The sequence below is a fragment of the Eulemur rufifrons genome, chromosome 19 (genome assembly GCF_041146395.1).
Source record: "Eulemur rufifrons isolate Redbay chromosome 19, OSU_ERuf_1, whole genome shotgun sequence".
NCBI lineage: Eukaryota > Metazoa > Chordata > Mammalia > Primates > Lemuridae > Eulemur > Eulemur rufifrons.
The window spans coordinates 90,299,939-90,315,619 of record NC_091001.1 but is presented as its reverse complement, the minus strand read 5'-3'; the positions used below and the strand labels follow the sequence as shown (position 1 = coordinate 90,315,619).

The following is a 15,681-nucleotide window of genomic DNA, read 5'->3' as shown; positions in this document are numbered from 1 at the left end:
GAAACAATGTGTGCAAAGCATGGTGCTTGTGAAAAAAAATGCCTTCTTACAGAAGTAGAACATGGGGTGGAGAAAAGAGGAGTGAGAATCTGGGTGGACAGGCTTTGTATGCTGTGGAATGACTGTCAATTTATACAGGACCACAGAGAACTGTGGAAGAATTTTGAATAGGGAGCTCTGTGATCATTTTAATCATTTGGAAAGATTGATTTGGCTCCAGTAGAGGGGAGAGGTAAACAGGACCCGAGAGTCAATCTAGAAGCCTGAGAAGTAAGCCACTGCAGTGGGCCAGGGGAAAGGGAGGGACAGCATGAGCCCAGAGTAGCAGAGGAGGTGAAGGGTGGAGAAATGTGAGAGACGATTGGGAAACAGACAGTCAGACTTGGGGATGAAGGTGGTGAAAGAGGAGGCTAAGAGATCTGGGGTGAGTCCCAAGTTTCTGGCTTGGAATAATGGGAGGCAGATCAACGAAAGAACTATAGCAGTTATAGCCATTTTTTTAAAGGGAAGAGCTGGGTGCGGTGGCTCATGCCTGTAATCCCAACACTTTGGAAGGCTGAGGCAGGAGGATTTCTTGAGGCCAGAAGTTCAAGACCAGCCTGGGCAACATAGGGAGACCCTGTCTCTACAAAAAATTAAGCAATTAGGTATGGTGGTACATGCCTATAGTCCCAGCTGCTCAGGAAGCTAAGGAGGGAGGATCACTTGAGCCCAGGAGTTAGAGGCTATTGTGAGCCATGACAGTGCCAGTGCATTCCATTCCAGCTTGGGTGATAGAACAAGATCCTGCCTCCAAAAAAAAAATAAAAATGAGTGAAGAGGACATATTCTTATACCATTAGAATCTACTCTTTTAAAATGTGCAGCTCAATTATTTTTAGTATATTAATAAGGTTCTTCAACAACTACCATTACCAAATTCCAGAACATTTTTATCACTCTGAAAAGAAACCCTGAACTCACTGCAGTTACCCCTCATTCCTGCCTTCTCCTAGCCCCTAAGCACCCACTAGTCTACTTTCTGTCTCTATGCATTTGCTTACCCTGGATATTTCCTATAATGGAATCCTGCAATATGTGGGCTTATGTGTGTGGCTTCTTTCACTTAGCTTAATGTTTTCAAGGTTCATCCATGTTGTAGCATGGCTCAGTACCTTCTTTCTTTTTTATGGTTGAATAAGGTTTCATTGTATGCAGATACCTCATTTTGCTTATCCATTCATCAATTGGTGGACATTGGGTTTGTTTCCACTTTTAGGCAATTATGACTAATACTGCTGTGAACATTTGTGTACAAGTTTTTGTGTGGACATGTGTTTTCAGTTCTCTTGAGTATACACCTAGGAGTGAATTTTCTAGATCATGAAGTAACACTATGTTTACGCTTTTGAGGAACTACCAAACTGTTTTCCAAAGTGATTGTAGCATTTTACACTCCCACCAGGAATAGATGAGGGTGAGATATGAAAACTTACCCAAAAGTTAAGTGAAACTTGCCCAAAGTCACACACTAGTAGGTGGCAGAGCTAGGATGCCATCCCAAGTCTGCCCACCCCCAAACCCAACTCCCTTTCCTCTACGGTACCCATGCAGCTGGCCTCTGTTAGGGTTGGAGTCATCAACATGGCGGTGGTAGTTGAAGCCACGTTTGTGGATGAGTTTACTGTGGAGCGTTTGTAAGGTGCAAGGAAAGGATGGACACAGAACCTGAGAGCCCTCCACGATTCAGAGGCCAGCGGTAGGAGAGGAGTCTGCAGATGAGGCTGAGACGGTCTGACCAGAGGCATGGGAAAAAACCCAGGGGAGAGAAGTTGCCAGGCAAACCAACCAAAGGGAGAATTTTAGGGAGGATGTGGACAAGACACAACCCATTGCTGCTGAGCCTTAGCTAACAAGAGGATGAAGAGAGCTTATTGGATGTGGTGACTTCTGCCAGAGTAGTTTGGGTGAAGAAGAATGGGGGAAGGGAGTGGAGGGGGAATTGGATAGAGATTGATTTTGGTGGTCTGAAGAGGGGATGGAGTAGAGCCAGCAAATTCTACTTGGCTGTGAAGGATGGGAGAGAGAGGAGACATGGCCGACAGAGGGTTGGTGGATTTTGTTTTTGCTTGGTTTTGGCCAGAAGAGACATATGTTGACTCACATGGAGGAAAGACAAGGAGAGTTCACGGTAGAGGAGGGAGAGGCAGTAAGTGATAGGATACAAAGTCTAGGCAGCTGCATCAAGGTGCTGGTAAAGAGCCCGCTGAGAAGCCTTCCGCATGGGGAAGAGAGGAGAAAGGCACGGTGCTGTTGCAGAGGGGTACAGATACCTCTCTATGGCAGGTCAAGGGAAATAGGTTCACTCTGGGCTCCCCTTCACTTGTTTTAATCTGCTCACGCTTTAGTAAGTTGCAATTCATTCATTCCTCCTTTTATAACCTGCCAACATGCTTATTCCCACTCCTCGGTCTCCTCTCTTTTTTTTCTTTTTTGTTTTTTGCATTGTAGCTCACTGCAACCTCAAACTCCTAGACTCGAGCAATCCTTCTGCCTCAGCCTCCTGAGTAGCTGGGACTACAGGCATGCGCCACCACGCCTGGCTAATTTTTCTATTTTTTGTACAGATGGGGTCTCGCTCCTGCTCAGGCTGGTCTTGACCTCTTGAGCTCAATCAGTCCTCCCGCCTCGGCCTCCCAGAGTGCTAGGATTACAGGTGTGAGCCCACTGTGCCTGGCCTCCTCTAACTGTTTAATAGTTACTTTAGGAAAAGCTATCTTCCTTTCCCTCTATCTTTCTTTCTCCTTCTCTGTTTCTCTAGATCCACTAATGAGTTAAAAGTACCCATCACATTCCTGTCTCTAGGAGTTGCACAATTTCAGAAGGCTAATTTGGCATGATAACGAACCAGTACTACCAACCTCTGAAATTCCTGAGAATTCCCAAAGTTCTTTTTGGCATTTTGACATCTCTCTATCGGCCTCCTTGTTTCCCATATGTAAATCCGCTATTTATCCATTTATAATATTGTTCTGATGGGGGAAATATATTCTGAATTCCAAATAACCACTTTACAAATTTAGTTGGGAGCATTTCACAATGTTAGGACTTCCTTTTTTTTTTTTTTCCCTTGTTGTGATTTATCCTCTTAAAACATTTTTCAAATGATTTTGTTTTTGTTGTTCTGATGAGTTAAATGGGACCTAAGTTACTACAGAAATTTTTCTAGTCATTTTGTAGGTATGTACTGTGACTTCTTTTCAAGAGTAAGGTGAAATTAGTTAATGTCTTAGGTGGGAAGAAGAGAGAGACCACTGCCTTTTGAGATTTGTTTTCCTTTTAGAGAAAGGAGGAAACATTTGGTGTAGCAGAAACTTCTGAAATAAGAGAGTGACAAAGTCATTAAGTGGAGCCTTCCAATTATGGGCTTCAAGCTGTGTAAATTTAATTGAGAGCACAGAAATAATTTTAAACACACATTTTTTTTTTTTTTTGGTTCTTATACTTTACTTTTAATTAGTTCCAATAAAAAGTCTAGCTCCAAATCCCTGATTCAGAAGTAATTTCAAACTGAGACTTTACCATCCTATAAAAGAGTACTATAAACACGCGGGTTTCTAAATTGGGGCAAAACGTTTTCACTTAGATAATAATGTTGTATAGTTTCTCTTAGAAAAGAGAAATTCATATCACATCTTCAAATGGGTCTGTATGTATGTATATACAAAGTTAGTGTCAAAATGGTGTAAGAAATTTATCTTTTAAAGCTTGTCACCGTAAAGAGTGAAATTGGATAATAAAAGTAATAGTAATAATAAAGCAGCATTGTGTAGTCCCTCTGCTTTTTGGAAGGTTTTGTGCCTTTTTAAAAATTCCAAGACAGTTTAGAACTCAATGCATCCCTACCTGACCCCAATCATTTCACTCTGTCATCAGCTCTTATTCTAAATATTGTTGTCTGTTATTCCTTTTCATGTGATGATAAATTTTTGATAGTAGGCTGCTCATATCTATTCTATGCCTGATTCTGGAATCATGCTCAGGTATTTCCAACCACCTCACCGTCTGACACCAATGGCCTTAGCCTGTGTTTTCTGTTTTAGTTTTGTGACCCATAAAACTTAATATCTGTGGTTGTCTTTGTAAGGCTGGTGGCAGGTACCCCTCCCTTCCCTAATGAAAAAAGAAGAAGCCTCTCCTGTCCCTCAGTACCCGCCCCAAAACTTAAACAAACAAATTCCTTACTCCTGGTGCCGACATCTCCTGGGCGAAGAAGCTCCCATCCCCCAGCCCTAAAACCTATATAAACCCACTCAGACTTCTGGGCGGGGCAGCTTCTCTGGGTACCATGGGTCCCGTGAGGCTCGCCCGGGTCCCTTTCTCAGGGGCTCGTTACCCCCACCCGGGAGCACCCCAATAAATCCTCTTTACTTATCCCTTTCAACTCCGCTCGTCTTTCTTTCTCTGGTGCCGGCTACTTCAAAGAAACCTTACAGTCTTCTCTTTCCGGAATTCTTTCTAAATCACTTTAGGTAGAATTTGGTCCCATTTATATGCTTTCATAATGCCCTGGCATCTGTCTCTGTCACTGGACTTAATAGGCTCTTTGGTTTATAATAACTCATTTATAATCTGTCTCCTGCACAGGTTATAGGCCCTTGAGAACAGGTGCTTCACATCTCCAGCCCACAGCATCATGCTTAATGTTTAATAAATGACAAATGTTGGTGTTTTTGCTCAACCAAACTAATGCCTTTCTCTGAGAACATGGAGATACATTTGAAAGCAATTTTTCATTATGTTAGTGCTTCTTGTTGCATTCCTGTGTAACAACTTAGAACTCAGGTTTTACAATCCTTTCCCCTTGTTTTCAGTGACAGGCAGCTTCCACCCCAGCATGGAGTGATGGTGGTTTAGAGAGATTCTGGGCTGTGCCTTCTACGTGCCTTCACATTCCCTTGCTTTTTAGAGGCTTTCTGTGTAATGCGTTCGTTCCCTTGGAGCCTCCTTTGTGTAGATTCTACCCTTAGAGACTGTCATCTGGAACCAGTGGGAGGATCCTTAAGAGGTTTACTTATGCAGTTATTAAAAGAATTTCCTTGTTCAGAGCGGGCACGTAAGGCAGAGCACATCTGCACCAGTGCCAAGTACCAGACAGAAGTCAATAACCAGCTATCACAAGAACTGGTTGCATTTTTTGGTAACAATTAAGTAACCAGATTTAGCTGCATTTTATTGATTGGTGGCTTTTGGGGGAGGGGCCTGCCCTCCCAGAGCTCATTGAGTAAAAAGCTCAGTCTTAGTGACTGGCTTGAAGACACTCACAAAGACCCTCCTTCCTCTCCTCTTCATCCACCTCCTCCATCATCATCATTATCATCGTCATCATCGCCATTATCATCATCATCATCATCACCATTATCATCATCAGATTCACTCTGGAATGAATGGAACAGTCAAAAGAGTAAGGGAATGTGATTTTATTTCAGGAGATTTGAGACCAGGTACTTTCAGAGCCTGAGGACCAGAGATAAGATTCTTATGAATACAATATTGGCATTTTCAGGAGAAGTAAACATTGATCTTAAAAAACAAAAACAAAAACAAAAAAAAACTATTTTCCCCAAAGTTTAAAATATTAAATTCTAAGGTAAAAATTTCCTAGTCCTAGGTCTTATTTGGGATATTATTTTATTTACAATTTGAACACTGGGGTTACCATAGTAGGTCATAACCCTTCAATGTGGTTGAATGTGTCTATCTGGAAACCATCCGACTGCAGGTGTGTAGAATGTGTAAATATCAGAAGGTGTGTCTATCGCTTCCCTTCCGTGTTCCTCTCCAGACAAATGCTAGGAAAATCCCCCTTAGCTGGACTTTGGAATTTCATGGTATTTATTACTAGACTTTCTTCAAGACTCTCATTTGTCATTCAACTTATGTCAGGTATCTATAAAACATTAGTTTGGTTGCTAATATTAAATACCAGTAACCAAGAAAACAATAAATAAAATGCAGCTAAACCTTGTTACTTGTTATTGGAAAATGCAGCGAAGGCTTGTGAGATGAGCTCTGAGCTGGTTGTTGACGTCTGTTCAGTACTTGGTACCAGTGATACCCGAATTGCCAAACATGCTGTGATAATGAAGCTCATTCATTTTCAGACAATCGGGCTAGTGATAGAATGCTTAGGAGCAAAACACGGTGAATAGTAAACCTTTGTTATAGATAATGCCTGAAAATTGATCTAATAGGCAAGCCTTAACAACAGCTAAAACTTGTGTGGGTAGTAGAAAAATATATAAAATTTTGAAATCAGTCTTGGCTTTGCAACTTAACTAGTCACATAATATTGGACAAGTAGTTTAACCTCTCTAGGCCTTAATTTCCTCATCAGTGAAATAGGAATGATAACACTTAGCTTTCAGGGTGTTACAGGTAATTTTCCCAACATATACCTATCACATTGCTTTGTCACCAACAAGTGGCATTTGTAGATGCTATTATTACTCCATTTTCTAAAATCCAGGACAATGTTGATTATTAATGTCTCATTAATTCAGGAGAAGCTCTTTGCAGGGTAAAACAAACAAACAACAAAAATTTTAAAACCCAGGAAAATACCATTATCACATTAAATAAACCCATCCAATGCAAGAATGAAAAAAGATGACTTTCAGTGTTAGGAAATACCATATTATCCATGGCTACTCCCTACTGTCATTGTTAAATAACCTGCAGAGATATTGTTTCACTATCCATAAATTGGGGGACGGGGTGGTATTTTACTCTGTGTCATCAGTTATGGCCCATTTACAATGATTTAACTTTGCTGTAAGCACCAGGCCCTTTTCCTATTTTCATACTATCCCCGTAGGTTTGTGCTAGAAACAACTTGGACAGTGTTGACTGTGAGACTCTGGTGGAGCACACTGGGAAGTGCAACCGACTGAAGAAAATCAAGTAGAAAGAGAAATTCAAAGAACTGAGGGGTAAAGTTAAAAGAAGCGAGGAGGAAAATTAAAATAAAAAAACAATGCAGAAATAACCAAAGAATATCAAACACAAAGAGTAAACTGGGAAAAAAACAGTAATGATACCTTGTGATTTATGACCTTTTAAAGATAACAGATAACGAGGCATCGGAGAGGATGGGTGGGGGGGCAGAGGTGCAGAGAGCCTGGTCAGGAAGGTGGAGCTCAGGCGGAAGGCGGCTCAGGCTGTAGTTGCCAGAATGGAATATCCTGCATCAAGTCAAAGGGTGAGAGATGAATTATTTTCTTATTATTTCATTTCCAATAGTGTCTTAATGTCCTCTTCACCATATAAAGCAAAGCTAGGTGAAATGCGAGATGGGATCTGTGCCCTAGTGAGGACACCACCTAACAACTGCCAGCCTTGCTTTAGTTGTGAGGCTCACACTTATGGAAAGTCTAGACCATATCAACAGAAACCCAGAATGGCTTCTTCAATACAGAAGAGACTTGCCATGTATGTTGTTACAGAAGAGTTATGTGAGATAATTTCAGAAACTTGACACAAGTGGATGGGACAATAGCTCAAGGAAAAAGGAACACTGAGGTTCCTCTTAAACTCCAAAAGAAGAGAAACATCGGCCTTCTACTCGTGATAGAAATAATCCCAATAATTCTGGTTTCTTTCTTCTGTTCTTCACAATGTCTTTTGTAAATTTTCTCCTCTTGATAAATCTCAGAACTGTAACCGTCATACTTTCCAGCAGATGACCTTGTCTCCTTTTTAGAGTAAAGAGAAGTCACATACAGGAAATTCTCTGACTTCTTGCCACCAAAATGATAAATTTATCTATATCTATACCCATTTTTTTTTTCCTTGCCTGCTATTGCATTGAAAGATGTGGCCTTCTACTTTATCCAAAGTCAATTGCTCCACCGGTACGTGAGTCCATCACTCTTGTCCTTGCGATGACTATGTTATGTGGATTAACTTCTCACTCTCCGTCCCTTCAATTTCCTTTTCTGCTAGTTTTTAGCACTTAAACATGCTGAGGTCTCAACTCAGAAATCTGTAACAGGCATCTGGAATTTAACTCAAAATTTCCCCTTGAATGCCTCAGACATCACTAACTCAACATAGGCAAAAGTGAATTCATACTTTGCCCCCCTAAACTTGCTTTTCCTCCCCCAACCCTCAATTTCTCAATCTCAGGGGAATGGCACCACAACTCAACCAAATATATAGCTAGAAATCTGGGAATGATCCTTGATTCTGGTCTTTCCCCATAGCCAATGATCAACAGATCTTATTGGATCTATTTTCAAAATAAATTCTGGAACCAGCCACTTCCCTCCATCTCCATTGCCACGTGCTGGTTTAGACCACCGTCATCTCTGCCTGGGGGGGTTATAATCGACTACTAACTGGCTTCCCCATTTTTACTGTAGGTCTTGACTACAGTTTCTTCTCCATTCTGTAGCTGGAAGAATCTTTAAAAAATCCAGATAATGATCATGCCACTCTCCTATACTCACCTTTAAAACAATGGTTTCCCATTGCCCTTCAGATAAAGTCCATACTCCTTAATATAGCTCGCAGTACTATTCATGAGCTACTCCTACTGACTGTTTAGTCTCATCTCTTGCCACATTCTTTAATCTTTCTAAATGTCTTTCAGTTTCTCTTAATTGCTATCTTCTCACCCATTCTTTGCCTAGCTGTTAATAAAATTCCTCTGGCTCCTAGACTGAATTCGTACTCCTCCTCACCTGCTCTGTGCTTCATAGGATATTTTATTGTATGTAGGATATTTCTTCAATTCTTTGCTAGAGTATAAAAGCAAGAATTATGTCTGTCTTGCTTACCCATTTATCCTTCCCTCCCCCAGCCCCAGCCCTTCCCACCAGCCACTGTAGTGTTTTGCTTAGTGTCTGGTGTCTAGTGGATCCTCAGTATGTATTTGTCAAATAAATTAATTATCTCTCAGAGTTTTATTATCATTTCTCTTACTGAACTCAATAATCATGATTCTCCTGCGGAGTATCAGATAATATAATCACAGTGCTTTTGAAAAAAGTGTCATGTCTGTGGTGAGAAAGGGAAATGAAGCTTGCAAGTTGCCAGAACAATGAATGCTGTGACACCTTTGTCATTAATCTTTATGATTTAAAGGTTTGTAATAATTACCACTTATTTTCACAAAGGATTTAGGCATTTAGAGAAATTTCTTTGTCTCCATATGAAGGTCATATGAATGTAAAGATAAATATTTGGTCATTTATGCATAAAGATAATATCTGCCATCAGGAAAGAAGTGTCCTCAAGGGTTTTTGTTTGTTTTTTCTTGGAATAGAGATAGACAAGGCAATCTTTGGAAGTTCTACTATCCCAACATCATTTCAAAACTATTTGTTGAATGCTTACTAGATACAATATTTCACCTTATAAATCCTACAATCGTAGAGCCAGGAGAAACCTTCACTGTCATTTTGGCATACTTCCTAGACACCGTCTGGGAATTTAGTCTGCAACATCTCTGACAGTCATTACCTAACTCTGGCTCGAGAACTTTCCCTGGAACGGGAGTCTATTGTTGGTGAGGCCATCTGGTCCACTACTAGATGCTCTAGCATCACGGTATTTTTCCTTCAGTTTCCTTTTCCCTTCTCTAAATGAAATGAACATCTCTGGTCATGTCATTTCTACTTCAGTCCTCAACTTAAAAGGCTTTAACTATTTGAGAGGTAGTGCAGGAAAAGGGAGACCCCTTCCATGAGCACCCATTCTTTTGCAGGCTCCTGGTGGGTACACTTTATGTGATCTCACTGACTCCTTAAATAATCAAGTAAAGTAAGCAACATTAATGGCATTTTCTTCCGGGGTAAGTAAAACATTCCCTATTTGCTTTTCTAATGTTGAAACTCAATTTTTAAATTAAAAGTTTCTGAGTCAAGAGCCTGGGGTGCTAATGTATATACATTATATCTGTTAATGAACAATTGCATGGAATCAACTCCCTTTTACCACTTCTAAAATTGGGAGCACAGTTCTTATTGTCCTAGGTAACCTCAGAAGGAATTTTTTTTTTGAAGACAGAGTCTTTACAAGTCATATTAATGAGTGTTTTTGCTACGTGAACATATCATGGCCTTTGAAATCACACCCAACAGAACTCTATTGCCCTTTGAAATAAGAACTTCTCACTTAGAAGTAATTCAAACTAGGGGAGAAATTTGGCTTATTGTGTCCTTTTCAGACTTGTGAGAAAATGTCTATGCTGAAGAGCAATAATTTTCATCACAGCCCAAAGAGCTATCAACACTACTGCAAGTCCTAAAGCATCGGGACATTGGGAGACTAAACAACCTGGACTAAAGTAACATGGACATTCATGTTGACACAATCAGGAATGATTTAGGGTCAGAGTTTGGTTATCCCCACAACAAACAGTCTTAAGGATTTACTAAGATTCCAAAGTCAGTGTTTAGAAATTCTTAATGAGTAATCCACTGATATAAGTATATTTGGGCTAAAATAGTATTTTACAGTAAGTGTATAAAACTTGTTTTTGCCATATTTGTCTATTTGTAGGGGTTTCTGTAGGCTGAGTTTTTAAAAAAAAACCTACTTAAAAAAAACATTATGTTACCAAAAAACTGTTTTGAATATTTTTCCTTTTTAATTGATTTTATGAGTGAAGTTTAGACAAAATCTCAAATACTGGAGTTATACAACTATAACTCCAGGTTTTTGGAAATGCTTTAAAACAATGTGGATTCTTTTAGGTTTCCTTTATTTAATTCTGTTTGGGGGGTTTCTTTCTGTTCTTTTATCAGGTTCTCCAAAGTACTTATAATCCGAGTTGAACAAACCAATTCTAGCGACTGCTTCCTCAATACATTTCCCAATGATGGTAACTGCCCTTAAAATTTTTTGGAGCTGGAAATCAATCTGTGTGAAAACAACAGGTAAGTATTTCTTTAAACTATTGGAGATTATGTAAGAAATTCCCTTAAAAAATAAAGGTACCTAGAGAAACTAAAAGAAACATGCTATGATGTTAACAAGAGTTATCTTTGGATGATGAGATTATAGGTAACTTTTTCCTTTCCTTTTCTCTTACTGCCCTATTTTAAATAAAGAATGTTTATTGCTTTTACAATAAAGAATCCTTATTTTTGAAAAGGCAACTGTAGACACAATAACGTCCACATGTATGAAATGAGATCTCAGGTACATGTGCAGGCGACAGGATGCTAAGCAGAGACGCAGACACATCTACTGATTGCAGAAACAGATTGTAACTGGATAGCCTGGCCCACCTGGCTCTCAGCAAGTGCCAGCTTCTTTGCAGATCACAAATATAATTCTGAACATGGTGACAGGTCTTTGGTACCAGGTTATCTCTAACCCCTTGCAAGGAGGTCAACACCATCCCCAAACAGCTCAACTGCATAATTTTAGTTTTGAATTGAGAAACCAGTTCAGTTAATCTAGGCTACTTGGTTCTAAGTAATATGTCTACTTTTGAGTGAGTAACAGGATAAAAAAAGTCTGTATACACATGAAGGTAATTAAACTTGTTAATTGTTCGATCTTGAGTTTTAAAGGTACTGATAGAACTTACATTAAGGATATCAGGGAAATGCTGCCCCAAAATGTCCTGGAAGAGGTACCAAGTTCTTATTATAAATATACACAGATCCTATGATGTCTAGAAAGCTGGAAGGAATTTTTGTCCCAGTGATATTTACTTAAAGCTCATTTAAATTAGTAAAACAAACCGAAAAATAACCTCTTAAAAATTTACAGTACCTCCACACACTCACGTAAATATACTCATATTCAAGACAAACCTTTGACAATTTTTATTTGAGTAATTTCTTCATCCATTAATCTACTCATTCATTAATTTAACAAATACCTTTTGAGTATCTTCTATGTGAGAAGCAAAACCTTAGTCGTTGAGAAGCATACGGGGAAACAAACACAAAAATCCCTGCAATCATGGAGCTTCTGTTTATGGCACTAGAGAGATTAAAAAAAAAAAACATGCAAAATATATAGTATGTCAGATGGTGATAAGTGTTTTGGAAAAAAATAAATCCAGGAAGGGAGGTAGGGCATGCCAAGCGAGAGGTGGTGGTGTTATTTAAATAGTGCGGTCAGGAAAGGCCTTACTGATAAGGTTACCTCGTTAAGAGACATAAAAATATTGATTTCAGATGACTCTAATAATCCCCTTTCTGAAATCGTTTGAGCAGTACAAGTGGGAGATCATCGATCCAGTGTTGCTATTGTTTTTACTGCACGCTTGAAATAACCCTTCCTTCTGTGCTCTAAGAGTGGTACCATCAGCACAGGAATATTGTTCTTTCATAGAACAAATAAACAGTAAACATGTTTTCCCCAGAGTGATATGCCCGGAGATATGAGTGAACAGATTCACTCAAATGTCGCTCTTCAGTGGTCTCACTGAAGTAATACAACCATACATATGGATATTAGGTATTTTTCCTATTCATTCCTGTGTTTTCTTTCTGAAGTTGACTAGGAGCCCAGTGAAGATAGGGAAGGGACAATGATTTGTGGTTCATCTTGGCAGCCTCAGTGCCTAACCTAGGGCCTGGCATAGGTCAGGTTGAATAAATAAAGTTTGTGAGTAAAATAAACATTGGCTGTTTCAAACAGCTCACAAGATGGACCCTCGATGACCACATTTGCCTAGTAAATTGTCCAAAGTGGATGAAAGTCTCACATCATGACAGCCTCCCTACTTCTCCAAGTCCTATATGGGCCTGGCATCAGGGACCCGCTCTGTGAAATAAAGTGATGGTGTCTCCCCAACAGGGATACTTTTAGTATAAGCAACTATTAAGAGGTTATTTCCACTCCCATTTTCCCCATGACAGTGTTGTAAACTGGGACAGCTATCATCCCCACATTGTCCTTCCACCTCTGTGACAGATAATTTGGTTTATATCCTCTTTCTGAGATGGTGTGGTGGGTGATATTCTTCACACTAGATTAGGGGGCAAAATTATGACAGTTTGTGATATCCTCACTTGAGGGAGTAATTAAAAGGGAAAAGGTAACCCAGAAGGTTTCTTTTATAATGGAGTCCTGATTCTAGGCCTTAATAATTGCGTGGTTTTGCTGAATCTCTGTGAATCCCATGACCTCATCTGTAAACTGGGAGTAATAATTCCTACTTCACAGCATTGTTGTGAATGTCAAGTGGGATAATATATATACATAAAGCATTTGGTATGGTGCCTGGTGCATAATGTGAGTGTTCAATACATTATTATTAATATTCTTACCACTGCTAATAATAATGTTACTGTTTGAGAAATTAGGCCAATAGAATTTTTTTTACAGTTTTAAACATTTTTAAATGTTGTTGAACATTTATATAATCACGGAGGATAATGTTTATAAATATATTTGTATTTTAAAATTTATCTCCCTGTATATACTTATATTGATATTAAACCAAGTAACATTTATCATATTCCTGAATGTCTTATCACTGAAGAATATGAAGAAAGTGTAAAATACTGTATCAGAAAAATTCCAGCTGTGAAATGGGATGGTATTTAACAGGGAACATCTCTGTGGTCTCAAGCACCCTCCACACTCAGGGACAGCTCAGCAGGCGTTTTGCCATTATGGCGGGTGTTGTAATCTCAGTCACTTTGATACTTTTCTCTCAGAAAGATATAGTCTGTGGAAGTCATTATCTTTTCAGGTGGGAAAGCAATGCTTTAGTGGAGTCTAATAACCTTCTCTTCTTGTTTATTTAGAATTTTCTTGAAGTACAACTAAGAACAGAAGTAGGTCACCAGCAGTCGTCACCGACTTGCGTGATTATGGGGATGGTCTATCTGATGTTGAAAATGTCTCTGGTTTTTTGACAACGGCTGAAGAACCATGGGGTCAAGTGGCCTTGGGAAAGCTGCAACATTGGATGAACTGCTGAGCACGTGCATTGAGATGTTTGGTACGAGCCTTTTCTCCTTCCGTCCCTTTAGTACATCTCAGTACCTTACTTCCCCCATTCAGAGGCAAGTTGCTTGTGGGCCAGAGTTCAGTCTCTATACCTTGGCATTTAAGGCCTCTTGGATTGACCCCAGTCTGTCTGTCCAGTTTTACTGCCCTCTGCGTTTCCTTTTCCTCACTGCGCACAGCTCATGCCCCAAACTGTCCACTTAATGTTTCTGAAACATTCCTGCACCTTTCTACCTCCGTGCCTTTGTCAAATTCCTGTCATTGAAATTCTGCTTCAGGGCTCATATCAGATGTTGTGTCAGATGTTCATGACATCCTTCCTAATCTCCCCCGTCAGGAATGCTGGTTGCCTCTTGCACCCTCTCACGGCCCATTATAACTTTCTTATGGCAGATAGTAGGTGCTACTCTGAGTATTTCTTTTTCTATTGACTCAGACAAGTGTGGGTAGAATCACTGCATTCAATATTTGTACACATCTTCTTTCTCCTACCAGACCATAGACTTTACAGCTATATGCTTTTCATGTTGTTATTTTGGATTATTTCTTACACAAGTAGAGTCACACTGGGGTTTGTTGAATTGGTTACTATGGGAATCAGAGTTAAACAAGAGCAGGGTTGCCAGATAAAATGCAGGGTGAATGGTTAAATTTGAATTTCAGATAAACAACATCTTTAGTATAAATATGTCCTAAATAATGCCTGGGACATACTTATATTAAAAAAATAATGGTTGTCTACATTAAATGCTAATTTAACTGGGTGTCTTGTATGTTTATTTGCTAAATCTGTCAATTGTAAACCAGAGGAAAGGTGAGAACCACCCACCTTAACTCAATTTCTGCAGGGAAATACTAGCAGAAATTCAGTCTATGAGAAATTTTTCACACTGTTATTTCTCTAGTGATATTAGAAAAAGTAGCACTGTTTTCTCCTCACCCCTTGTTTTATTTTTTTAAACAGATGACAATGGAGAGCTGAATAATAGTTATTTGCCAAGAATAGTTCTACTGATGCACCGATGGTATTTATCTTCCACTGAATTGGCAGAAAAACTTCTTTGCATATATCTTTTCAACTACTGTGTAATTTTTACAATCATAAATCAACTTCTATATTAAGATAGAGTGTCTATCCAAAGCCAGTAAATTAAGATGAATAAACAGTCTTCGGTAAGTTACCCAGCTGTTTTGTGAATATATATAGATGTCTAGACAAAACATCTGGGTGATGGACCAGATAGTTGACTATCCATCTGCATGTTTTGGCTGTACTTGGAAATAATCACTAAGATGTAAAATGAAACAGGAACTGTAGACTGAATGTTTCTAACTTGTGTTAAACATGTCTGCTGTTAGTACAATGAATGAATATTTAACAATGATTCAAGACCTAATTTATTTTTTCTAGGATGACAAAATGGTGGCATAGAGGATACGGCTTAATCATATGGAAGTGCCAGCCAAAATAATATGCTCTGGCTCAGGCACAAACACCAACTTAGTTTTCACATCTTCACTTGCTGGCAAGACATAATGAACATTCTAGCAGACTTATTGTAATTTGTTGGTTGATACTAATTTTAAATTTTCTTCTAACATTACAAAACCCAACCAAACAAAACCCACAGAGTTAGAAACCCCATTCTATAATGAGGGCTGTTAGCAGTCTACCACTTTTGTATATCACGTGGTCCTGAAAAGTGGTTGAAAGCC

The 15,681-nt window shown here is 39.2% G+C and overlaps 1 protein-coding gene across 1 annotated transcript in view; it reads left to right on the top strand.

Annotated features, from left to right (window-relative positions):
- Positions 1-15,681, top strand: part of RASGRP3 (RAS guanyl releasing protein 3) — an 89,637-nt gene that overhangs the window by 34,740 nt on the left and 39,216 nt on the right. The window contains exons 2-4 of the mRNA XM_069494245.1: positions 10,791-10,922; positions 13,761-13,957; positions 14,930-15,032. Coding sequence (XP_069350346.1) covers positions 13,888-13,957; positions 14,930-15,032 — 173 coding nt within the window. The 5' untranslated portion in view covers positions 10,791-10,922; positions 13,761-13,887. The remainder of the gene's footprint in view (positions 1-10,790; positions 10,923-13,760; positions 13,958-14,929; positions 15,033-15,681) is intronic.